The sequence below is a fragment of the Nanorana parkeri genome, unplaced genomic scaffold (genome assembly GCF_000935625.1).
Source record: "Nanorana parkeri isolate BGI_ZX_2015 unplaced genomic scaffold, ASM93562v1 scaffold2188, whole genome shotgun sequence".
NCBI classification, from domain to species: domain Eukaryota; kingdom Metazoa; phylum Chordata; class Amphibia; order Anura; family Dicroglossidae; genus Nanorana; species Nanorana parkeri.
Genome location: NW_017308456.1, coordinates 125,695 through 150,829, shown reverse-complemented (window position 1 = coordinate 150,829; position 25,135 = coordinate 125,695). Strand labels below are relative to the sequence as shown.

At 48.5% G+C, this 25,135-nt stretch overlaps 1 protein-coding gene across 1 annotated transcript in view; it reads right to left on the bottom strand.

Moving 5' to 3' along the window:
• Positions 1 to 204: 204 nt before the first annotated feature.
• SETD1A (SET domain containing 1A) overlaps positions 205 to 25,135 on the bottom strand; it is a 53,336-nt gene continuing 28,405 nt past the window's right edge. The window contains exons 8-19 of the mRNA XM_018572966.1: positions 23,352 to 24,146; positions 22,396 to 22,563; positions 22,071 to 22,161; positions 21,478 to 21,623; positions 20,082 to 20,147; positions 18,722 to 18,974; positions 15,676 to 16,977; positions 14,521 to 14,690; positions 11,315 to 11,425; positions 10,498 to 10,617; positions 3,023 to 3,160; positions 205 to 435 (exon numbers count right to left, since the gene is read on the bottom strand). Coding sequence (XP_018428468.1) covers positions 262 to 435; positions 3,023 to 3,160; positions 10,498 to 10,617; positions 11,315 to 11,425; positions 14,521 to 14,690; positions 15,676 to 16,977; positions 18,722 to 18,974; positions 20,082 to 20,147; positions 21,478 to 21,623; positions 22,071 to 22,161; positions 22,396 to 22,563; positions 23,352 to 24,146 — 3,534 coding nt within the window. The 3' untranslated portion in view covers positions 205 to 261. The remainder of the gene's footprint in view (positions 436 to 3,022; positions 3,161 to 10,497; positions 10,618 to 11,314; positions 11,426 to 14,520; positions 14,691 to 15,675; positions 16,978 to 18,721; positions 18,975 to 20,081; positions 20,148 to 21,477; positions 21,624 to 22,070; positions 22,162 to 22,395; positions 22,564 to 23,351; positions 24,147 to 25,135) is intronic.

Sequence of the window (25,135 nt, the reverse complement as noted above, 5' to 3'; positions counted from 1 at the left end):
AAAAAAGTTCTATACACCCACAAAAAATACCAGGAGCCCCAGCGGCGCCCCCCCCCCTCCCCCGACCAAATGCCGAGCCGTCTATGTACTGGGAAAGGAAAGCTGAAGTAACAAGCGCGGCCGCTTCTAAAACCCGGTGTCGGAAAGCGAAGCCTTCCGCCTATTGTGACCTCCAGAGTTCGTGGCTTTGGCCGCGGTAAGGAGTTTATGTGGAGCCCCGTGACCGGAACCCGCAACCGGAACCTGCGACCGGGCTGGCAGTTAATTTAAAGTCCCTCGGCAGTTTTCCGTCCCACATAAACAGGGAATCTTGCTTTCTTCGATGGGGAACTTGTAGTCGTACGTGATCTCCTCGTTGACGTTGATCGCTTGCTTGGAGTAGATGACGATCTTCTTTTGGGACTCGATGGTGATGACTTTGGCGTAACAATTAGGCTGGGGGAGGGGGGAAAAAAAACAAATATTGGTTTTACAATGAAAGCAAAACAATGCAAAGTAAGGCCTTGTTCACACCAGGCGCGGAGCAGATCCAGAGCAGAGCAGGTGCAGACCGGATCAAAACTGCGTCCAATGTATTCCTACGGTATTTTGAGCTCCGGTTCACATCGCAGCGTGCGGATCCAGAGCAGGTAAAAAAAATGCAGCAGGTCCTATTTTACATGCTCTGGATCTGCAAACGCATCAAAAACGCATGCAAATGCCTGGAACGCACTGAAAGCCCATGTTAAACTAAAAAATGTTTTAAAAAACGCATCAAAAAGACTAGCGTGCGTGTGCAGAAACCTGACCGGATCTGCATTTGGTGTGAACAAGGCCTAAAAGCTTTCTTTATAAATTAATATAAAACATATCACAAATGCTTAATTATTATTATTACATAGTATTCATATAGCGCCAACAGTGTGCGCAGCGCTTTACAATATAAGGAAGACGTTACAGTCACAATACAATTCCATACAAGATGGTAAGGAGGGCCCTGCCCCTGAGGGCTTACAATCTAAAAGCTTCATCTACACAATTGTATGTAGCTCCTGTGTGACCAGTTTGGTGGAGTACCTCCAGAGTCCTGACCTCAACCCTACTGACCACCTTGGGGATGAACTGGTAAGCCGATTTCAACCCAGGTCTTTACCAACATCAGTACCTGACCCCGCAGACATACTCCAAAGCCTAATCCTCCCGTCCCATCGCACTCCTAACCGGATAAAGCCCAAATTCAACTGGGTGGGTGCGGTGGTGACAACGGATGCCTCCGTGAAAATGCAGATAGATGAAGTAGTCACTCGCACTCCATAAGTATTAAAGTCAGGCAAGTAGAGAGTCTCCGTTTGCCTGAGGAAGGGGCCGCGCGGTCCCGAAACGTCGCTAAGGAGATGTGTGTCATCACAGTCAATAAACAGCATTGACTTTAATACTTATGGAGCGCGAGTGACTACTTTCATCTATGCTCCAAAGCCTGGCGGAAAGCCTTTCAACAACGGGTGACGCAATGGGGGGAGGATTTCAGGGATGATTTGATAACATCGGTCAGTTATCCATTACACATGTGCGTATGCAAAAGTTACAGCGCACACAACGCCAGACAGGCAACGGAAACTCCGTACTAAGAGACATCTCAGGTCCACGTCAGTTATGCTTAATCCTCCATTCTAGTCTCAATCTGGCTTTGGAATCCTCCGTTGTGTGGTGAGCTGAGGATCAGCATTAAGATTATATAAATGTTCACATTCTTATCTCTTGAACTTAAACCTATTTTTCCTCGCTCATCACCCCTTCCCTAAAGAGAATCCGTTATATCTAAATCGTAAATCTGGCCTTCCCTTCAGTATTGCACGTTGTACCGGCTCCTCTCCCTCTGATGTCACTGCACACTGGGAGCTCCTCACAATGAACATTGAAAGATGCAGCAAGTCAGATAGAGCTCCGCCCCATTTCCTGGCTGGAGGACGTCCAGCATCGTCTAGCGCCTTGGTTCTCAACTGGTGGGTCGTGACCCAAAAGTGTTCAGAGCGTCGCCACATGCCTTCCACTTTTCTAGATGAGGTTCCTCCTCCTTCCCCTAGCGCAGCGCTGTCAGATCTCATGCCAAGCGGCCATTCAAAATATGCCGCCCGGCACCGAGTGTCAGCTTGAGGTGGGGTGGGCTTATGGCTGTGAGGGAGCTCCATCCATACGTGCATTGCTTACAGCTCTCTCCTGTAAAAGGTACCTGGACCGGAGTGACGTCACATTCTGGCTCCCAGCACCAGTACAGGGTGCGCAAGGGAGCTGTACAAGCAATGCACGAATGGATGGAGCTCCGGCACAGCACAGCAGCCCACACTGGCCCCCAAGCTTAAGATCCACTCCAGTTCTCGTAAGGTAGGGAGTCTGGGTAGACCTTATATGTGTCTGTGAGATTGTGTCTGTGTATGTATGCCCGTTCACACTAGTACAGTGAGCTAACTGTGCCACGCAATTGCACCTACCGGGCATTCTGGTGTGGGAGGTGCGTTGCCATTCATTTGAATGGTACACCGAAAGCACCTCCCACCCACAGTTCGATCGCCCCCGCACAGGAACGTGCTGTATCCTAATGCTGTGCGTCCCATAGCGGCGCGACTTGCGTCGTGCTTTTATGACCGAGGACAAATGTAGGTCCTGAGGTTACACAGGTTGAGAACCACTGGTCTAGCGCTGTCCTCCCCGGTCTGACTGGCCCTGGCCCCGCCCCTTTCTTCCTGTCCCTTAACTTCCTGTCGTGGAGGCACAACAGGAATTGAGAGAAAATCTCTGCAAATTCCCATCCAAAACCTTTATCCCCAAGACAGTTAACCTTGACTGAGTGTAAATTTCTGGACTTGCCATTACATTGCATCTTGCCGACAGTGGTCACCCGGACATAGAGAGACACTGACTGCAATAAAATCTTTATAGGGGTTCTAAAGCTTCCAGTTTTTAAGGTGAAGAGGACATTGCTGAGCTTAAAAGTCCTTTCGTCATATATATATCTAAAACAACAACAAGCCCCCAAGACTCTTACCGAGCAGCAGTGGTTTATGAATCTGGCCAGGTTGCCACATTTGGTGGCGTCTATGATGGTGTCCTGGTCCACACGGAACAAGTAGCTGCTTCCGATCCCTTGCTGAGCGTACCTCTTCTCCCGCATGTCCGCCACCACCTGAAAAAACACAGAAAGATTTTATAATCAGCAACAATGGAAGACCGTGCCAACCTCGTCCTTTCCCAGGCCGGGTCCCCTTCACTCATCAATAGCCGGGACTTGTGCACTGGCTGGCGCAGCAGAGCCAAGCCAACCTAGAATGGAGGTTCAACCGTCTCCCATATGACACCCAAAGTGCATTTCCACCTTTGCAGCCGCATTATATATATCCTCATTATATGTTTGTCATGTGTTCTCAACCACACAGCATACGTAACCTTCGCCTTTCTAGGAGCAGGATTATACAGAGCACTCCACAGGTAACGCCTATTGTTCAGAATAACTGGATGAACTATACACTAGAGAGGCATTCCAATACAAAGGACCCCCAGAGTCGCAGCATCTTTATCCCTTAGTTAGGACAGACAGTGTTCACATCTCTGATAATGAAGATCTGCCAGCACACTACAGACAGGGTGAAGTCTAGTAAACCCGAATCCGCAGCCCCCTCCCCCATTAACAAGGAGAGCCAAGTACGATTTTTACAGGATTTAAGTATATGCTGGGCTAGGATGGTAATGGATTGAAGTATATACTGGTCAGTGATGGCAATGGACTGGAGTATATACTGGACAACAATGGCAATGGACTGGTATATATACTGGGCAATGATGGCAATGGACTGGAGTATATACTGGACAACAATGGCAATGGACTGGTATATATACTGGGCAATGATGACAATGGACTAGAGTATATACTGGGCAACGATGACAATGGACTAGAGTATATACTGGGCAACGCTGACAAATGGACTGGTATATATACTGGGCAATGATGACAATGGACTAGAGTATATACTGGGCAACGATGACAATGGACTAGAGTATATACTGGGCAACGATGACAATGGACTAGAGTATATACTGGGCAATGATAACAATGGACTAGAGTATATACTGGGCAACGATGGCAATGGACTGGAGTATTCATTCCCACAGCTACCACAGCTACCTCATGTATCATTTCCCCCTCCTCTTTTAGATTGTAAGCCCTCAGGGGCAGGGCCCTCCTTACCATCTTGTCTTGAATTGTATTGTGATTGTAATGTCTTCCTTATATTGTAAAGCGCTGCGCAAACTGTTGGCGCTATATAAATCCTGTATAATAATAATAATATACTTTGCAATGATGACAATTAATTGGAGTATATACTGGGCAACGATGGCAATGGACTGGAGTATATACTGGGCAACGATGACAATGGACTGGAGTAAATACTGGGCAACAATGGCAATGGATTGAAGTATATACTGGGCAACAATGGCAATCGACTGGAGTATATACTGGCAACAATGGCAATGGACTGGAGTATATACTGGCAACAATGGCAATGGACTGGAGTATATACTGGGCTTTGATGGCAATGGACTGGAGTATATACTGGACAACGATGGCAATGGACTGAAGTATATACTGGCAACAATGGCAATGGACTGGAGTATATACTGGCAACAATGGCAATGGATTGACATATATACTGGGCAATGATGACAATGGACTGGAGTATATACTGAACATTGATGGCAATGGATTGGAGTATATACTGGGCAACAATGGCAATGGACTGGAGTATATACTGGCAACAATGGCAATGGACTGGAGTATATACTGGCAACAATGGCAATGGACTGGAGTATATACTGGGCTTTGATGGCAATGGACTGGAGTATATACTGGACAACGATGTCAATGGACTGAAGTATATACTGGACAACGATGGCAATGGACTGGAGTATATACTGGATAGAGTCGCCAGGCTGTTAGTTGTACCACAACCGCTCTAATTTTTTTTTGGGTAAAATATAAATTGAATACATAGTGCCAGCTTGTCCTAACAGGAAGATAGGGGGGGAGGGTCTAGACAATCGTGAGCAGCCAGAGTGGACCATGCCGGTCCATAGAGTTTCCCCAGGAGGAGTCCGGCGTTTTTGCGAAAGGCCTTACTGACTTGCATCCGGCCATGACTCATCGAGGACAGGGTCTCCGATATCCCTCGGCACCTTTATAATGGAAGTCTTTATTTTAAGTTAAAAAAAAAATCTAAATTAGGAAAACAAAAAGAGACAATTTTCTATGACCCTTCCAGTTCTTCTGACGTAAATGGCACGCACTGAGGAAATGCCTCCACATGTATGTGTCAGACTATCCTGAGGATTCAGATATCCGCACTGATAGGAAGTACGTCGCATGCCAAGGAATACACTAATCCCCTTTTTATTGAAGTTAAACTCCAGCCAGGAGGAATACAATCTGATCCCGACGGTATTTGCTCACCTTGTGCTAAAACAATCTTCCCAAACAGGTCCCTACAGACACATTTCTATCATCTCTTGTGTTGTGTGATCAGGTGCTATTCTCGTCACAATGGAGAACTGTTTCCTGGCCACATTTCCTCTTCTATGTAGTATTGAGCACGGGGTGTGTGTTTTTAAATTGTGCATGGGGAAAGGGTGCTAAGGATCAAAAGCGGGCCGTATCCCGGAGTTTAGCTTTAAACCGATCCTGTAGCTGTAAAAAAATAAAAACCAAAAAGCTCCAATAAAAGGTTATCCTGTCCTGGCTTCCGTTCTTTGCCAAGAAAAGCTGCCCCAAGAATGTTATCTTACACATACCGGTATCCCCCACCGCATGCTGTGGTTTCTCCCGCTGACTTCTACGTCAATAGCAAGACACAGTGGCCAGCGGGAGGAACCACAGAACAAGCAGGGGGGAGGGACACAGGCATGAAAAGCTCCTTCAGACAACTTTGCTCAGAAATAGAGTGAAGATTCTACTACAGGTCAGTATAACCGTTTATTTTACCGGAGCTTTTTGGTCTGGATATCGAGAGGATCTCACCGCTGGACAGCCACTAGGAAGTCACCACGTCATGCAGGCTGTAGAAGGATGGTGCAGGAGGTAAACAAAGGATGAGAGGAGACCCGGGACCTGAGTGTCACATGACCGCAGCTTTAAATAACTGAAAAGGGCTTTTAGATATATTGTTTTTCAACAAGCGATAAATAAGAGGGGTGGATGCAATCCCCCAAAGCCCCACCCCCTGCTCCTCCTCCAATGTAATAGAACACACAGGCAGCTAGAAAGTCTAGCAATGCAAGTTTAAAAGCACAGCCCCTGATCCTCCTCCAGTGTAACAGATCACACAGGAAGCCCAGAAGCTCCGCCCCTGCTCCTCCTCCAATGTAATACTTAACACGGGCAGCCCTATAGCCCCGCTTCCTGCTCCTCCTCCAATGTAATAGATCACACAGGCAATGCTAAAGCCTTCCTATGGAAGCTCAGAAGCCCCACCCCTGCTCCTCCCCTAATGTAATAGATCACGCAGGCAGCGCTAAAGCTTAGCAATGCAAGCCAAGAGGCCCCGCCCCTGCTCATCCCCTAAGGTAATAGATCACGCAGGCAGCGCTAAAGGTTAGCAATGCAAGCCAAGAGGCCCCGCCCCTGCTCATCCCCTAAGGTAATAGATCACGCAGGCAGCGCTAAAGGTTAGCAATGCAAGCCAAGAGGCCCCGCCCCTGCTCATCCCCTAAGGTAATAGATCACGCAGGCAGCGCTAAAGGTTAGCAATGCAAGCCAAGAGGCCCCGCCCCTGCTCATCCCCTAAGGTAATAGATCACGCAGGCAGCGCTAAAGGTTAGCAATGCAAGCCAAGAGGCCCCGCCCCTGCTCATCCCCTAATGTAATAGATCATATGGGCAGGACTAAAGCCTAGCAATGCAAGCCTGGAAGCCCCGCCCCTGATCCTACACAGATTGCGGCTCCTGAGGCTTATTCTATACAGGTGGGGCACAGCAATTGGGATGATATAGTCCTGAAAAAAATAATTAAGTGACAAGTCCCGTGTGCATTTCCTGACCAGAAGTTGGGCAAGCGCTGCTGAGCGACCCGGAGCCAGCGGCTAAGACAATGCTTTCATAAAATGTTTTATTGACGAGTGTTTCACAGGTGGATATCAATGTAATAAAAAGGAGCATTGATTACCAATGTACCATTATTAGTATTGCATAACATGCCAATTCATATTTGTGTATTGCAGCGGTAGGCAACTTCGGCCCTCCAGCTGTTGTGGAACTACAAGTCCCACGATTCAATGCAAGACACAGTTACAGACATGACTCCCGGAGGCAGAGGCTTGTTGGGATTTGTAGTTAAAGCAAAGCCGGAGGGCCAGAGTTGCCCAACCCTGGTGTATTTTTGCTGTGAATTTTGCACATTGGGGGTATTCAGGTTTGGTGTCATTATTACAATTTTGGGATTTGAGGTATGTTCCGGCTTGTTTTGCGTTCAGCTGTTTGTCTGCTGTAAATATAGAGTCTGGGTGACTCTGAGCTGGCAGACGGGAGATTAATGTTATCCTAGCTTGGCGTCGCTGTAGGCGATCGTTACATAAGACTTATATAAGGGGTGTAGTCCGATCGGATTCAGCTCTTGAGAAAACGAAACGTGAACGCTTCTCAAGTAATACCGGGAGGTCCAATTCCTTTTCACGAGGATATAAAGTGTTCCAGGTGAATATGATCTAATATTACCAAATATACATAAAGATCAGTCACCAGAGGTGTGCTCTGACCATGGCAGCGGCGCTACACACAATACAATACGCAGGTAGCCCTATTATTCATTTCATGGCAAATATTTACACAATGCCGAGTGAAGGGAATGTACAGCGGTTCCGGGTAAAGGCGCAGTCCACCTCATGTAAACAAAATAGTGAAAGCATCCACGCTGATCTCATAATCAATGTGTATTTACCACTTTATTGGCATTGAAGCCCGCAGAGCATTGCACCCGGAGTCACAGATACAGCGTACGGGCTCCTTCAATGCTTACCCCTAGCCTCAGGTCTGAATGGAGATATAGACCAGGACTGGAGGAAGTACGGCTGGACTACAAGGGGGTGAGGAAGGCTGGGTCCCCAGTGCGGCTGTGTATAGGCCCCTCTGCCATAGGAGGGAGATGAGACCTGTAGTAATTCCCACCTCAACCTAACCACTGAACCATCGCGTTCTCAAACAATTCATCCCCACACAGCTCCCTCCTCATGTATCTCTGGCCCCTCCTCTTTTAGATTGTAAGCCCTCAGGGGCAGGGCCCTCCTTACCATCTTGTCTTGAATTGTGATTGTAATGTCTTCCTTATATTGTAAAGTGCTGCGCAAACTGTTGGCGCTCTATAAATCCTGATATGTAACAAAAAACCTGCGCTCCTGGAAACACCTAAAACCTATTAGCCCCAAAGCTGCTATGAAAGAGGAGAACCTTGAGTAATAGAACGTTCTATTCTTCACTTCACATTAGAAAATTCTCAACAATTAATGAATATATCTAACACTGATGACATTTTTTTACTTTATGGATTTTTTGTCACCCTTAGGTCTCGTTCACACCTAGGCGTATTGCATATGCGCGTCTGTCCCGCGTTTTTTTACCGCGATTCGCGGTAAAAAAGTTGCGCGACCGTCGCGCGTTTCCGAAGGCTACTTGGCTGTATCCCAATGGAAACGCGCAACAAAAACGGCCCAAAGTAGTACCTGTACCTTTTCAGGCGTGGGCCGTTTTGTAACGCGTTAGGGACGGGCGGAAATACGCCAAGGTGGGAACGAGACCATTGAATACAATGGTATTTATATATTTTTTAGCGTTTTGTAGAGCGTTCGTCGAGCGTAGAACGCGCTACAAAACGCTCAGGTGTGAACGAGGGCTAAGCGCTGTGTTAACTCTATACTATATAAATCCTGTATAATAATAATAATAACTGGGAGCGATCCCGTCTGGGAACAGTAACAAATGTCAGCAACACCCCCAATACGGATATTCACGTCAGCGCAAATCCATGTTATTGATAAATGTCAATAGACAAGCGCTTTGGGGGCTGCGAGGGGTCCCCTTCATCAGGCTCAATAATGACGAGTCGTTAGGATGCAAACGCAGTCATTGCAAGCACCCGTTACCTTTGGAATATTTGGTAAGGAGTGCGGCAAGGTACATAGATTAACCCGTGTGGACACGCACACGCACACACACACACACACACACACACGTAAGAGGGGTTTAGGTTTGGTGGTCTATATCCGAGCATGCTTTATATAAACACCCTCAATATATAGGTGTAATGTGGTGTGAAACATCTTCGCACCACATTACACCCATATTTAGGGTGCAATAACTTAAAGTGGACCTTTACCCCCTTTCACTAAAGATCACATCAGCATTCAGCTCTGCACGCCGATATGAAATCATCCGACATTCATGAGCTGAACAAACATGTTTTTCTTTTACTTACAATTATCGTTTTTCACTTCCTGCTCCTCTTGGGCATTAGTGATGTAATGTCCCCAAGCGATGCATCCTGGGAAGGTTACATCAGCAGAGCATTGCTGGGAAATCTCATCTGAAATCTCAGGGAAAGGCATCTTCCTCCCCTGAGATGATGTGCATGGTCACATGTCCTAGTCACATGTGCCAGAGTTCCGGGAAGTAAAGGGAGATGGATTCATCTGCCCTTAGTAAAAATTAGGGATGCACCGATACCGGTATTTCGGTATAGAGCACCGATATTTTTTTTCGGTACTCGCAGATGCCGAATACCGAAAGTCCCATTCAGGAAGCCAGGCGGCGTGTAATGACTCGCTACCCAGCTTTCCGATTAGCAAGGAAGCCGCCCCCCAAGCTTCTCCTCACTATGTGACGAGAAAGCATGGAGTCGGCCTTTTGGCCAATCAGGAAGCCGGGCACCATGTAATGACGCGGTGCCCGGCTTTCTGATTGGCTGGGGAGCCGGCTCTATGCTCCCTCGTCATGAGGCGACAAGGGAGCATGAAGCCGGCTTCCCGGCCAATCAGAAAGCCGGGCACCGCGTCATTACATGGTGCCCGGCTTCCTGATTGGTAAGCTTCCCGACCAATAAGGAAGCCGGCCAGCGCGTCATTACACGCTGCCCGGCTTCCTGATTGGCCGGGAAGCCTGCTCCGTGCTCTCTCGTCACATGTGCTTAAATGTTCCTCCTTAAGCTGGGTACACACTGAGCTCATTTCTGCCAGTTCATGATGAAATGGCAGATGAACCAGTATGTCTAAGTCCTGGTCATCATTCAGCCTGTAGAGTGAGGACATCTTGTGGCGGGGAAGGACTGTGAGGGGCAGCTCCGGATAGAAATGCTCAGAATGGAGATCTCCCATTAAAAAAACACTTTGAAAGGTGGATCCGGAACCTTCGTAAGAGGCCTATAAGTTTTTGTATGCAGCTGTGACAATGGATGCGGCATCGCCAGCTAGTGTCTGAACAAAGACTCACCTGACGGATGTTTTGCCCAACGTACTCAATCACCATCTCGTCGGCGGCGATGGGCTCCATGGCGAAGAGACCCCACTCGTGAATGCGGCTGCGGCCAAATCGGAGCTTCTTCTTACGGAACTGTGAAAGCAAAAAATAGCATCAGGATTGCAGTTTATATATGAGCGATAGGATCCAGCCAGAGCAGTCACATGACCATTTAGAAAAATAAAAAACTGTTTAATTGCCTTTTTTTTTTTAACATTGTCAGCAAAACAGCACGCTTAGCTCTCATTCACACAGCGAAGTGTCGGCCCATGCAGCTCCGTGTGGCGTGCACGGCCGTATCGGGTTGTTCACGGGGAGGACAGGTGCTGCGTGCGATTGTACGCGGCAGCCTGTTCTTCTCTATGGGAGGATGCCGCCGTAAGCTCACCCGAGCTGCACATCCGTGCGGGTGTCCGTACTCATAAGCAGGCAGGATGCGCAGCTCGGGTAAGCGTACGACCGCATCCTCCCATAGAGAAGAACAGGCTGCTGCGTACAATCGCACGCAGCACCTGTCCTGTGCTGTGTGAATGAGGCCTTAAGTGTTGGTTATGCATTGCCAAGATGGCTCAGGGTTACGAATACTTTCATCTTTTTTTGTAAAGCTACAATCATACCGTAGTGTTAGCTGACAAGGCGCCAGTGGCTTAATGGAGGAGATTTTTGTGGGCTGGCTGGCACCAGGACAGCTCTGTGATGTTACAATACAAAGCTATTCCGCAACCTCTCCCATATTACAATTAAATGTCGCCCCCTAGTGTTCAGAACAAATATTACAACCATGGCTTACCTTCAGTTGGTTGAGCTTCAACAAGTCGCTGTCCAATATTGAGAAAGAGCCGATGGCATTGAGAAGGCGCCTCTGCTCCGAGCGGCGCTCAGACAGAACCCTGTTTGTACCCTGGGTAAAAAACAAACAAAAAAAAAAAACACATGAAATAAGACTTTGGCCATAAAGAAAAACTTGGATAAACTTCCAATGCGGAGAACTTCCTCTCCCACCGCAGATGCGCCACCCGGATAAATTGCCAGGAGCCGCTCTGTGCCTCTGAAGTGCAGATGGTGGTTTCTGTGTGAATTAAGTCTGCAAAGAGTGCTTTCGGGCTTCATTCATGAATACAGTGTAACATCATTATTGTTACAAAGTATTTTGATTCATTTGTATCTCTTTTAGCTCTCCCCCACTTTAATTCCCCTCACATTGTAGAGATTTCCTTTCACTTCCTGGGACAGGAAGCCAAGGGAAATCTCCCACGGAAAACAGATGGCAAAAAAACACCCCACATCAACAGGCATTTTAACCATTCCCTTATACTACAGTGAGAGATGTCTGTGAAGGTTCTCATTCATCCGGGTCACGGTACATCTGTAAAAAATAAATCAAAAGCAACTGGACTCGCCGTATTTTTATTGAATACGTTTCACTGGTCATCCGACCAGCTTTCAGCATTCTGCATAGAGAAAGCTAGTCAGATGACCAGCAACACGTCTTCAATAAAAAGACAGCAGTTGCTTTGATTTATTTTGTTTACAGATATACAGTGAATGAGTACATCGTATACCACAAACATCACATGCCAGTACAAGGCTTTTGTCTTCCTTTATAAGTAAACCAGTGCCAGGACCCACAAATTGGTCACTACATTCCAAAACTCTTTCGGTACAAGATGTGGAACGTGACAGCTGCAGTGTCCCACGCCGGCTCTTTACTTTACTCTCCCTGCACCTCTCCTGTAGGACTATCCGCCTGCATTGTAAATCATTGTGTGTGAAATAGTTCATATTCTCAATCAGCATCATACATATGCTGATTGAAAATATGTTCTATAGCATGTTTTAAATCCTTGGTTCTCAGCTGGTGGTTTATGACGCCATGTTCAGGGGTCCCCCCGTGTGCCTTCCATTTTTCTAGGTGAGGTTCCTCTGCCTCCCCCTAGCGCAGTTCGTCAGTTCCCACGCCGAGCAGCCATTCAAAATATGCTGCCCGGTGCCAACTTGAGGTGGTGCGGGATGGGGGTATGGCCGTGAAGGAGCTCCATCCATACGTGCATTGCTTGCAGCTCCCTAATGTACCCTGTAGAGGTGCCTGGACCGGAGTGATGTCACATTCTGGCTCCCAGCACCTCTACAGGGCGCACATGGGAGCTGTACCAGCATTGCACGCATGGATGGAGCTCCGTCACAGCACAGCAGCCCACACTGGACCCCAGGCTGAGGATTCGCTCCGGTTCTCTTAGGGTAGGGATACTGGGTAGATTGTTTTTAAATGAAAATAATTTTTGGAGTGTGTGTATGTGTGAGAATGTGCGGTTGTGTGTGTCCGTCAGTGTTTTTGAGGGCCCGTTCACACTAGTACAGTGCGTTAATCATACAGTCCCATGCAGTTAACGCACTGTACCATGCAATCACACCTACTGCGCGTACTGGTGTGGGAGGTGCATTGCATTGCCATTCATTTGAATGATACCACAAATACATCTCCCACACACAGTTCTATCACCAACATGTTCCATGTTCCATTGCGGTGCAGCTTGGCACCCACTGCACCAGTCTATGTGGTAGAAGTACGCACACGCACGGCTCTATGGCTAAGGGTGGAGAGAACTTTGGAATGCAGAGACTTATTTGTGGAATTTGTGTATGTTAGATGCTCGAATAAAGTTCATTCTCAGTCTGAACTCATGCGGAACCACGGCCCGGACAAACACTTTGCATACAAAGGACTTCTCTATCATGATTTCACAACCATCTCGTGTCAGCATCGCAGCTCAATAAATCCAGTTGCAGGGCCCGGTTCGACGTGCCGCCTGGTTCTATGAAGTTGCAGTTGGTAGGGGTGCTCTCCGCACACCTTTCACCAGTCCCGGCCAATAAACAAAAATGGTGCTTGTAGTAACTATCACGGATGGCACCGTGCAAAACACAAAGTAGAAAAAGATAGGTCACCAGCACTCAAAAATAATTCAAAGAGAATAAGTCCTTTTTATTGGACAATTGTGTCACGACAATCAAAACGAGCCAGGCTCTTTTTGATTGTCGTGACACAATTGTCCAATAAAAAGGACTTATTCTCTTTGAATTATTTTTGAGTGCTGGTGACCTATCTTTTTCTACTTTGGTTCTATGAAGTCTGATCACTTTGTTAGGCTAAGATTTAGTAAAATGTCCACGTCGCCACACATTTCTGAAGTAAAAAGGTCAGGAAAGGTCAGACGGAGGACCGAACCGTTTATGAGAACTGGAAACCACTTCAGGAATCTTTATGGAATCCCCCAGGGGACCAAGTGCATGGAGTACTCGGTCCTGTTCTGGTCGTCGATGCGACTTCTGAGGTCAACAGCGCATCCTCTCCAACCCCCTTCCCCACAGCGCTGTTTGACCACATTGCTCAGCAGGAGATTAATTTTTAATGGAGGTGCGAGTGACAGCTCTCGTTTCTGGCAGAGATGAGTGCTGTCATTCACCACAGCAGCAGGAAGCTGTGTGTGTGGGGGGGGGATCAGTTTGACAGTACTGTGTATGTATACATAGAGGAACACATACACCAGGTTGCCAGCAGCAGTCTTAAAAGAGCAGCCCTCTACTGAGTGCTGTATGGCTCTGCCGCAGCGGATCCAGGTGGAACTTACCTGCTCCATCAGGTCGGTGCCACATCCGGCACGCTCACAGCAACTATTTCTGCACCTGAAGAGGGGGTGGTGGCTACAATGCAGTGTTGTAGCTCTCCCATAGGAATGTCCATCAATCAGGCTTCAGGCCAGAATGGAGCAAAAATGACACACCATGTGGCCACAGAACGGGACCAAGGTTTTCATGCACTTGGTCCCATGGAGGATTCCAAGTGATTGTGAGATTATGGTGAGACTTCTTCAATAAGAGAGATCATGCTGCAATGTGATACAAGGCACACAACAGAGCAGAAGAAATTGGCAGACAAACACGGCACCTCGATGTGATCACCTTGGTACGCACTGTCCCCGGTCACGTGATACAGACCTGCATGTCGCTGTCCAGTTCCCGTACGGACACAGGAATCACATTCATGTATTTTTCTTTGTCCTTCTTGCTGATGACATAGTAGCCTTCGCTGCGCGCACAGCCCGTCTGGTGCTCCCGGAGACCGTCCTGCTTGTTCCGCTTTCTCTTGGGGTCGGCAATGTTGGTGAGTGAGGCAGTGTTAAGGGAGACAACAATGTGAGACAAGCGTGCGCCGACGACACAGCGCCAACGCACGGTATGAAATGCAACTTGAACACAAGGCTCCAAAGTGACCTCAAAGAGTTCCAAAGAGAACCAATCGCCAATAGACATTTGTAGGGATGCACTGATACTAGTATCGGTATCAGTGCCGAGTATTTGGGCGAGCACTTGCCCAAATGCTCTGATGCCTAGCCCGATACTTCCGGTATCAGGAAGCCGGGCAGCGCGTCTTTAGGCGTTGCTCGGCTTCCTGATTGGCCGGGAAGCCGGCTCCATGCTCTCTCGTCACTTGCGACGAATCAGGAAGCCGGGGAACGTGTAAAGACGCGCTGCCTGCCTTCCTGATTGCTCCGGAAGCCAGGCACCGTGTAATGACGCTGCGCCCGATTCTCTGATTGGCAGGGAAGCCGGTTTCATGCTCCCTCGTCACCTCATTAGACCTCCTACTCTATAGACCCCTCGTCACCTCCTCCTCCCATGCTTGCCTCCAGAGCCTCTCCCATCCTCTTCCCTCCTCCAAAGACCTCCTAATCTGTAGACCCCTCGTCGTCACCTCCTCCAATGCTTTCCTCCAGGACTTCTCCAGAGCCTCCCCCATGCTCTGTAGCTCCCTAACCCAATATCTCCAGCTATCTCTTACTCTGTCCACCTTTAGGCAAACCCTGAAAACTCTTCAAGGAAGCCGATCCTGCCTCTACCTAACAACTGAACATCAACTCACCTCTTACAGTTATAACCTTTTGTATCACTTACCCCTATTGTAAGCCCTCATGAGCAGGGCCCCCGTAACCCTATCGTGTTGAATTGAATTGTAAAGCACTGTTACTATATAAATCCTGTACAATGATAAAAGAAGCCCCCAACCCCCCCTCCCCAACAAGCTGACCAAAGTTTACCCAACCTATTTCGGCATGGCCTACTATGTGAAGGACTCAAGTTGTGGAAGGATATTTGTATGGGGAACCCAGTGGGTGTCGTTCAGCCAGTCAGTACTGTGGTCCTCTTGCAGCAGCCTCTCGTAGGTTTCCCTCAAGAAATACATGTCTTCTACATCCAGCCCGTTGTTCCAGATGTCATAAAGGATGGTCATCTGTTCAAATTCGCTGCGCACCTCGTACTTTGGCGGGGAAGGCGGTTTTAAAGGACGCCGGTTCTTGTGAGACCTCAACTCCCGAGTGGTCACCCAGAATTCCTCTTCGTCCTCATCCTCGTCTTCATCGGACGTGACCTCCCCGGGCTCGATCATTTCCTTCGCTTGCTGCTGCTTACGGCTTTTCCTCTTAGAGTCCTCATGATGTGCTTTGGTCGCGGCCTCCTCTGCTTTCCTGGGTGACGACAGATGGAGGTCGCCAACTTCCAACAGCCCTGTCCTGGCCTCCAGTCCTGGGACTAAACCACCTCCGACGCAAATCACCTCCTCTGGGGCCTCCAGCACAGGCTGACCCAGGTCGACATGGAGGAAGTCGCTGGGTTTCTCCAAGTCTATAGACACTCCGCGTTGCCTCTTGGGAGGCTGCTTTAATGAGGCGGGTATCTGTGCGTAACTGTGCTCCAGCAAGATCTGCCGTACCGGGGCAAAAAGAAGTTCCTCTAGGTTTTCCGTTCGTTCTGGCTCTAGCGGTTCTTGTACAGAAGCGGCCGTTGGTTCTGGTTTATGTGGAAGTTCTGGAAGAGCCGGTTTTACCTCATCCACTTGGTCATACTCATCATCTAACATATCCTCTCCATCTGGTGGCGTGACTTGTTCTCCGACTCGCGGTGGGTTAGACTTCACCAGACAGGCATGATCCCAAGGGAGGTTTAATACTGTTAGCTGCTCCGGTGGTGTCTTCTGAGGCGAAGGCTCTTTGGCAGGTGGTGGTGGGACCAGAACAGGCTCGGTTTTGGGGCTCACAAGAGTCTCTGGCGGCTGTATTGCTGAAGGAGCCTTTGGTGGAGTTGGTGGAGGTTCCTCTGCCGGTGGCATCGGTTCCAACAATGGCTCCTCCTGTGCTTTCTCTAGAATCTCGGGGGGTAGTTTCTCGGTAACCACATGATTTGGCGGTTTGCTCTCGGCAGGTTCGGGCTCGTCTTCTGGGGAAAGGAGGAAGGTGACGGTTTTTCGCCTCTTCTTGGGTGGAGGAAGAAGTGGTAGCGGCGGAGACGGAGGGGTGCATGGTTTGGTGGGTGTGATTGGAAGAGACTGGGGTGGAGACTGTTGGGGCGGGGCTTCTATATACGCTTCCTGTTTGACTGGTGGCGATGGAGACGCATCTGAAAGTAAATTTAGGAGATAAGATGTTAAATTTCATTAGCATGTTAATAAGGAGGGAGCCGGGAAAAGCAACATACAAGCAGAATAAACATCAGCTTTAACCTTATATCTCTATATATCTCTATCTCTATATATCTCTATCTCTATATATCTCTATCTCTATAGATATATATAGATAGATGTCTATATATAGATATCTATATAATCACTTCCTGCATTCAGTGTCACTCTCCGGCAACAGATGAGGTGAGATGCTGATGAAACAGATCTGTGCTTCATCAGCTTCTCTGGGGGTCCCTAGGTGACATTAGGGGTCTTGGAGACCCCTGATGTCTCCATAAAGAGGACCTGTCATGTAAATTGGCTATCACAAAGGGGGTTTCTTAGCCCCCCCTATGTGATAGCAATTAAGTTAAAGGAGAACTATGAGGTGAGTGCTTTTCACTCACCTCATAGTTCTAGCTGACCTGTGACAATGAGACTGTCACAGGTCGGCTCAGTAGATCGGGAGGTGAGAGAACACATACCAGCGTTCGCTCACTTCTCGATCCTGTCATGGCTCTCTGCCATGACAGGGGAGGTGATGGATTCCCCCCTCCCCGCTCCGATCCGCCAGCGCTGACTGGCGGAACGGACGGGGGAGGGGGCGGGTACAGCTGGCTCTGCCTCTAGATAGGCAGAGCCAGCTGTCACTCACGCAGCTGGGCGGATCTCGACATCTCCGGCGTCTCAGTATACCGCGAGCTGTAGCTCGCGGTATACTGAGCTTAGGGTGACGTGAGGACGCTAGTTTGTGTCCTCCCGTTACTCTAAGGAGAACTATGGGGAAAAGCCCTGACCCCATAGTTCTCCTTTAAGTCTAAAAAAAAATAAAGTTTAAAAAAAAAAAAAAAAACCTAAAAAAAAAAAAAAAAAAGTCACAAATACAAAAAATGTAAAATAACAAATTTTTTTTTCAAGTCCCCCGCCCCCCCACATACACACGCAAACATGCGTCGGGTGCGTCTACGTGCGAAAACAACGATTGCGCCTATTGTGCCGCACATGTTACATATCGCCACGAACGTCGCAGTGAGCAATCATTTTAGCGCCATCAATCACTGATAACACTAAACTGATGAGCGGTACGAGCTTTTAAAATCGTCGCCTATGGCCAATTTTGGGTGTGGTTGTTTTCTGCAATTTCGCGGGGCGCACGCAATTTTAGGGCTTGACATGTTTGGTGTCTATTTACCCGACGTGACCCCCACTTTTATATTTTACCAAAAAATTGGGTAATAATACATTTTTCATAACATTTCATGGGTTTTTTTTCAAAATTTTGGTTACTTTTTTTATTATATAGTAAAAAATAAAAACCCCCAGCGATGATTAAATACAACCAAAAGAAAGCTCTGTGTGTCCCCAAAAAAATGGTATAAAATTTGTTTCAGTACAGCGTTGTATGACTGAATAAACATCAGTCAAAGTACCGCAGCGCTGAACACTGAAAAATGTCCGGGATAGGAAGGGGCGTAGCACCGCGGTCATCAACATACAACATATGACAGTAAAAAGTAGAGAATCAAGAAATAGAACGGGTTGCATCTTATCGACTGCCATCAAGTGTCCCCTTTGGAATGGGCCTGAGGCTCCAGACCATGCCGATCGTGCGGTTTGGTTCGGAGCAGCGTATTAGCTGTTTTGCAGATTGCACGGTGAGCTGGGAAGTTATATTGGGTTAACCTTAAATTGTACACTTACCCCGGCTCTCCTCTTTCTCTTCGACAGGTTCCGGAGGAGGAGGTCCTGGTGGGCTGGGAGGTCTGAAGGGTTCAGGTATCGTGGGAGCCACTAGGGTCTCGTCCTCCTGATCTTCCTCATCATCAGAGGAGGCAGGGGATGAAGAAGACGACGAGGAAGAGGAGGATGAAGAGGACGACGACGAACTGCTGTCCTCGTCGCTGGAGCTGTCGCTGTCTGACGCGATCTTGTTGGAGAGTTTGGCCAGTGGGGTCTCTTCTGTGCCGGGACCGAGAAGATTGTACAATAAGAAAGAACGTTCATACCGATCATAAACCACATGACAGACAATAACCGTGAACTAATGAACGGTCTATGGCCAAACTGCGGCCCTCCAGCTGTGGTGGAACTACAAATCCCATGAGGCATTGCAAGATTTTCACAGGCACTACTCCCGGAGAGAAATGCATCATGGGATTTGTAGTTTCACCACAGCTGGAGAGCCGGAGTTTGGCTACCCCTGGCTAAGGATTCTTCTCGTCATCACGTCTTCTACTGTTTTCTCTCTTTTACCACCAACATCCCATAGACTGCAGCTTTCTTACACCAAAAGAAAGAGGGGTCTTTCCATAATATGTAATAATACAATAATCATGTGCTAACAAGGGACATGCTGGTAGGAGAAGAGAGGAGAGTGAAATATAATCTCATCAGTCTGCTTCTCCTTTCACTGTCCAGTTACAGGCTGAGGGAGGGACAGGACCTGCAAGTGTTACTGAACTGCAGCAGAGAGAAATCAGGTCTCCTTGCCATGCCAGACAGGCCTATGCTCTGTGGAAGAGCTCTGTAAATCTCAGGAGTGGATGGACAGAAACACACATCCTTTGGTATGTAAAACAGACCTCGTATATAAATGTAATCTGTGTGTATGGCTGTTTTTTTTTTTTAGCTTTAAGGGCTAGTTCACACCGGCCGGAACGCACTGGATTGCATCCTGGCCGGCTCACTTTGTTTTGGGGCGGGAGGGGGGCGTGGCGGTGCATTGAAGTCAATGGCACTACAACCGCGCCCTACGACCGCAGTGCGATTGCCTGCACAGGAACGCGTGGCACCTCAATGCTCGTGTTCCGGTCCGCTGAAGTCAGAAAAAAATGCTATTTGTTGTGACCAGACCGCAGGCATTGATGTGTCACGCGTTCCAGTGCGGGCGATCGTACTGCGGCCGGAGGACGTGGCTGCGGTGCCTTGACTTCATTGCACCACCACGCCCCCTCCCGCCCCATAACAAAGTGAGCCGGGCCGGAAAGCGCTGGTGTGAACAATCTATTCATTATAATGCTATATCTAAAAACAAATCGTTAAAATCTGTCCTTCGTGTTACAGTCTCACCTTCAGAATCTTCATCCTTCGAGCTGATTTCATCATCATCGTCGTCATCATCATCATCCTAGGGGATAGATTAAAAAAAATACTCAGTGGAAAAGACCATCAACTGAAACCGAAAGATAACATTTCAAACTTGCTTGGAGGGAATTCCAGCGACATTAGTTTAAAGCAAGTCCCCCTTCCTGACTTAACCTTTTCATGTACAAGATGTTCAATGGTGACGGCAACATTGGCAACAAACTGTTTGAGATTAACTCCATGACAAAGACTGGAGGCCACCACCTAAAGTTGGTGGAGAAAAAATTCCAGCACAAGGGGCGAAGAGGGTTCTTTACAGTAAGAGCAGTTAAGGCCTGGAACTCGCTGCCACCGGCAGTGATTTCAGCCAAGAGTGTAGATGTGTTCAAGAAACTTTTGGACAATTTCTTGAGGGACCGTAATATCCAGGGATACCAGTGTCCCTAAGAATGAGATGATGCGTGGACCTATATGGGTTGGACTTGGACGTATGTCTTTATTCAACCCCAAATACTATGTAACTATGTAACCTAATCTACCCTCCGCAAATACATCGTTTCCTCCACCCGGAGGCCGCATTACATCCAGCTGCACTGTCCTGGCTGCGCCTGCGCATTACAGGCCCATAGACATCTAATGGCACCGTCTTGGATCGTCTCCGGTCTTGTGACACGGCCCATAGACGTCTATGGGGCACTAATGCGCAGGTGCAGCCAAGGACAGTGAAGACTTACACTTCTAAAAGGTGAATGTTAGCCATCATGTATTGATGGAATTGTGTCTCCTCTGAAAATGTCATGGCCCAGTGTCTTCTTTTTACTTTTTACCAGCTTTAAATTCTGTTCAAGAATGATCTCCTGCAGAGTGGTAATGCAGGTTGATCGCTGGAAGGGATTCAGCTGAACTCCACTGATTACATGATAGATATATATATATATTGCTGCAGGTGAGCGATGGAGGAGCTTCAGTCACCCACCCCACACTGCCCCGCATGGGCTGTCTATAGGGAACAGTGAATTCAAATACAAAGCTCTTTCGTTGCGACCTTCCAAGATGGTGGTGCTTGTTGCGACAACACAAATGGTGCCATGTGAAGTTCCAAATGAATGTCAGATAGTCACCTGCACACACGCAATGTATAACCAATCCTGTGACGTTTTATTGAATCACTGTCATCATTTGTCATACATAGCCAATGTTTTGGGGCCACGCAGTGAGTCACTATGTTACCTTGTGGAAGGGACCCTGCGCGGCCCCGAAACATTGGCTAAGTATGACAAATGATGACAGTGAATCAATAAAATGTAACAGGATTGATGATACATTGCGTGTGTATCAGACATTCTTCCGGCAGCCATGTACGTTTCCCTGACCTTATCAGATGCGGATTCCTCAGAGGCCTCTTCGCCCTCACTGTCTAGGTGGAATGGGCTCCTGCGTTTGTGTTTTCCTCGTGCGCCCTCCCGCTGTGGAGGTTTTACTCCTGGCCGTGGTTCTGATGGCGTCTCCTTTCCTCGCCCTCCTAAATGAGAAATGTGTTGGTCAGAGAAGGAGGAGAAGAGAGAAGGAGGAGAAGGGGGCAAAAGAGGAGAGAAGAGAAGGGGGCTAAAGAGGAGAGAAGAGAAGGGGGCAAAAGAGGAGAGAAGAGAAGGGGGCAAAAGAGGAGAGAAGAGAAAGGGGCAAAAGAGGAGAGAAGAGGGCAAAAGGGGAGAGAAGAGAAGGGGGCAAAAGGGGAGAGAAGAGAAGGGGGCAAAAGAGGAGAGAAGAGAAGGGGGCAAAAGAGGAGAGAAGAGGGCAAAAGAGGAGAGAAGGGGGCAGGAGAGAAGAGAAGGGGGCAGGAGAGAAGAGAAGGGGGCAAAAGAGGAGAGACGAGAAGGGGGCAAAAGAGGAGAGACGAGAAGGGGGCAGAAGAGAAGGGGGGAGAAGGGAAAGGAGGAACCCTTGAGTGGTGTCTACATCTACTCACCATCCTCTTCCTCCTCTGCTGGCGTGGATGGCCGCGGCCTCTTCTGTTCACTGTCGTCATCATCATCCTCCGATGGATGCTTCCTCTTGACCTGTGTGGTGTGAGGAGAATTCCAAACATCAGCCCAAACACACCGGACATTAAGCTGAAAACGTTCTGGATTGTTCTGGTTAACCACGGCATCCAAATTCTTTCAGAACACATGAGAAATATAAAATGAATCATCTGACTGGCTGCTAAATGCAGAAATAAAAGCTCCTCCCTTTCTATAAATTACAGGCAGTTTGCGTACTATGATTCTCCATAATGAAGTCTGTCAACTCACCTTGAAAGACGGAAGCCTCATTGCCTCCCGCAGTCCAGTGCCAAACCCGAAACCTTCAGCGCCTCCGCTCTTGGCCCAATCCACCAATGAGAGCAGGCCAGGTTCTTTAGGACGGGTCTTTTCCTTGTCTTCTTCCCGGACAACAGGCTTGGCCACGCTCTGGAACGGCTGGAGAGAGATAGGCAGCGACCAGTTTACAAATGCACATAGTGTACCCAGAACATTCGCTCCCCCCATAGATGGCAATGCAGAAACCCATTTGAAGCAGGTCAGAGGCATCTCTCAAACTCCGAATGATCTCAGAAGTGTCTCTAACTAGTGCCATCGATACAAGCCCAAAATTGTCAACACCGACCCTTCCACCTTTATTGCAGTAGAGGTGCCTGTAAATACCACGGACATGAAAATTCCTCAGCCCCCCCACAACACCCAGAGCTCCGGAACCGAGCAGCGACAGGGTGCAAATACTGAATCAGAAAACAAGTACGCCCCTCTGCAGAATATAATCCACCGCATGCACCCCAGTGAGCTGCTGAAAAGGCACACGCATTGCATCATGGGGTATATGCCAAATGTTTATTAGTGGGTGACTGTGGGGGGGCATTAGAGTGTAAGCTCCTCTGTACAGAGGCTGATGGGAACGGTTCATTGATCTCTGTACAGCGCTGCGGTATATGTCAGAGCTATATAAATGTATAATAAAAAAGTGTGTGACTGTGGGGGGGGACATTGGAGTGTAAGCTCCTCTGGTACAGAGACAGATGTGACTGGCTCAGTGTTCTCTGTACAGCCCTGCAGTATATGTCAGAGCTATAGAAATGTATAATAATAGTGTGTGACCGTGGGGGTCATTAGAGTGTAAGCTCCTCTGTACAAAGACTGATGGGAATGGCTCAGTGTTCTGTGTACAGCGCTGCAGAATAGGTTAGCGTTATGTAATGAAACTCTTCACTTACTTTTGCCTTCTCCTCCTTGCGCTCCCACCACTCGTCGAAGGCTCGGAAGGCGACATTTTCCACCATCTTTCGGTTTAAGTCTCTCTGCATAGTGCTTTTCATCTCCTGGATGAGAGCAGACAACACACTTGTGATGGTGGTAGCGTGCGGGTCCACTCCGCTCTCCTGCCCCCAGCCCAGTGGCCGGAGTTCCTGTCCCAGTGCTCGGTTGTTCCTGATAGGTAGCTCCTGTAGTGGTAACAAGGGTTGGATCTGCTGTGTAGGGAAAAGGGGGTAAACCCCTGCAAAGACCTGCTCGGACATAAGCGGCGGGGGGTGCTGTTGCCGATGTCTGTGAGGCAGCTGGTGGGGTATTAATGGCGGGATGTAGGGGTCCTCGTACGGCTGCCCTTTGCTTTGCCTGTTCTGCTGCAGGCGGCTCAGCATCTGAGTCTGCATCTGGAAGGACATGGAAGTTCCGCCCCACTGGTTGCCCAGCCTGTTCACCAGCTCCATGGAGTTCACAAAGTCATAGATATGAGGAGCGGCAGTGGCCGAGGACGATGAAGGGTCGAGGGGCGGAGGGGTGGGCGGATGACCCCTGGCAGAAGTGTTGGGCAGGAGCGGGTAGGAATTGGGGGCTTGGTGATGCGGGTGGGGCGGTAACTGTAAAAGGGGAGAAGGAAGGTGTTGTGCCGGGTAACCTCCTGTAGGTCCCGTTAGATGAGGCAGAAGTGGGTAAGGCGGACCTGCAGCTCCTGGCATGTCAACAGCCATTTCTTCATCCGAAATTTCCATATCTTCTCCTGATGACAACTGAAGGGGAAAAGAGAACAGACATCAGCCAATATGTCGACAGTTTCTTCACCATGCACATGAAATGTTTTTGCCCATTCAGGTCAGAGTGGCAGGACTTCCCAATACCCCATCTCTAGTTAACGCACCCATCCGTGTCCCCCCACCACCTCACGCCATTGCTCTTACATGGCAGGGTACATTCCCTCTCCCATGTGACTGGGCAATCGCCAAGCTCAAATACTGTCAAGCAGCCGGAGAGGCAGGTGATGTCCCCCACTACGTGACACCAGAGCTCACCCCGGGTGGACGTCTGCAGCATGGAGGGTAAATCTGTGACTGTACGAGGGCTGGCCATAGAGGAGACATGTGTCACTTGGTCCTGAATGGGCGGAAGTGGTGGTGTTTCTTTAAAGAGAACCTGTTCTTCATCCGTGCAGGTTGGCTTTAATGGTGGCTCTCAGCGCAGTTTACATTCCCTTTCCCCTTGCTGCAGCACCCTTCCTCAAAGAGAAAAATCCCATTGTAGGTCGTGGCATGGCTGTTACACTGAAGACTTTCTCTCTCTGTCCCCTGAGGACGGTGCTGGGTGTCTGAGTGTTCTATAACAAAGCAATTGTCACGTAGGAAGAAGTGCAGGGCATGTCCCTTCACTGGCCCAGGTCTACGGTGGCCTATGTGGTAACTATGAGCCGCTACAGTTGGGGGGGTAAAGGGAAGGTAATTATGAGCAGCTGCGGATTTTGGTAGCAGAAACTGGCAGGATCAACAGCTATTAAATATTCCCTCTCACCAACATAGAAAACTCCACAGGGATCCAAGTACGCAACTTTAGTATTTGGGGGTTACACGCACTTTAAGGGCCCAGTCACACCTTGGTGCACATGACAACTGAAAGTGTAAAATGAGTCCCTATAGTCCATCAGTGGGCACATATTAGCCCCTCCCACCTTCTCTAACCCATTCAGCACGTCTCCCCCCCCCCCCCCCCCCTCCTTTGAAACAATCTA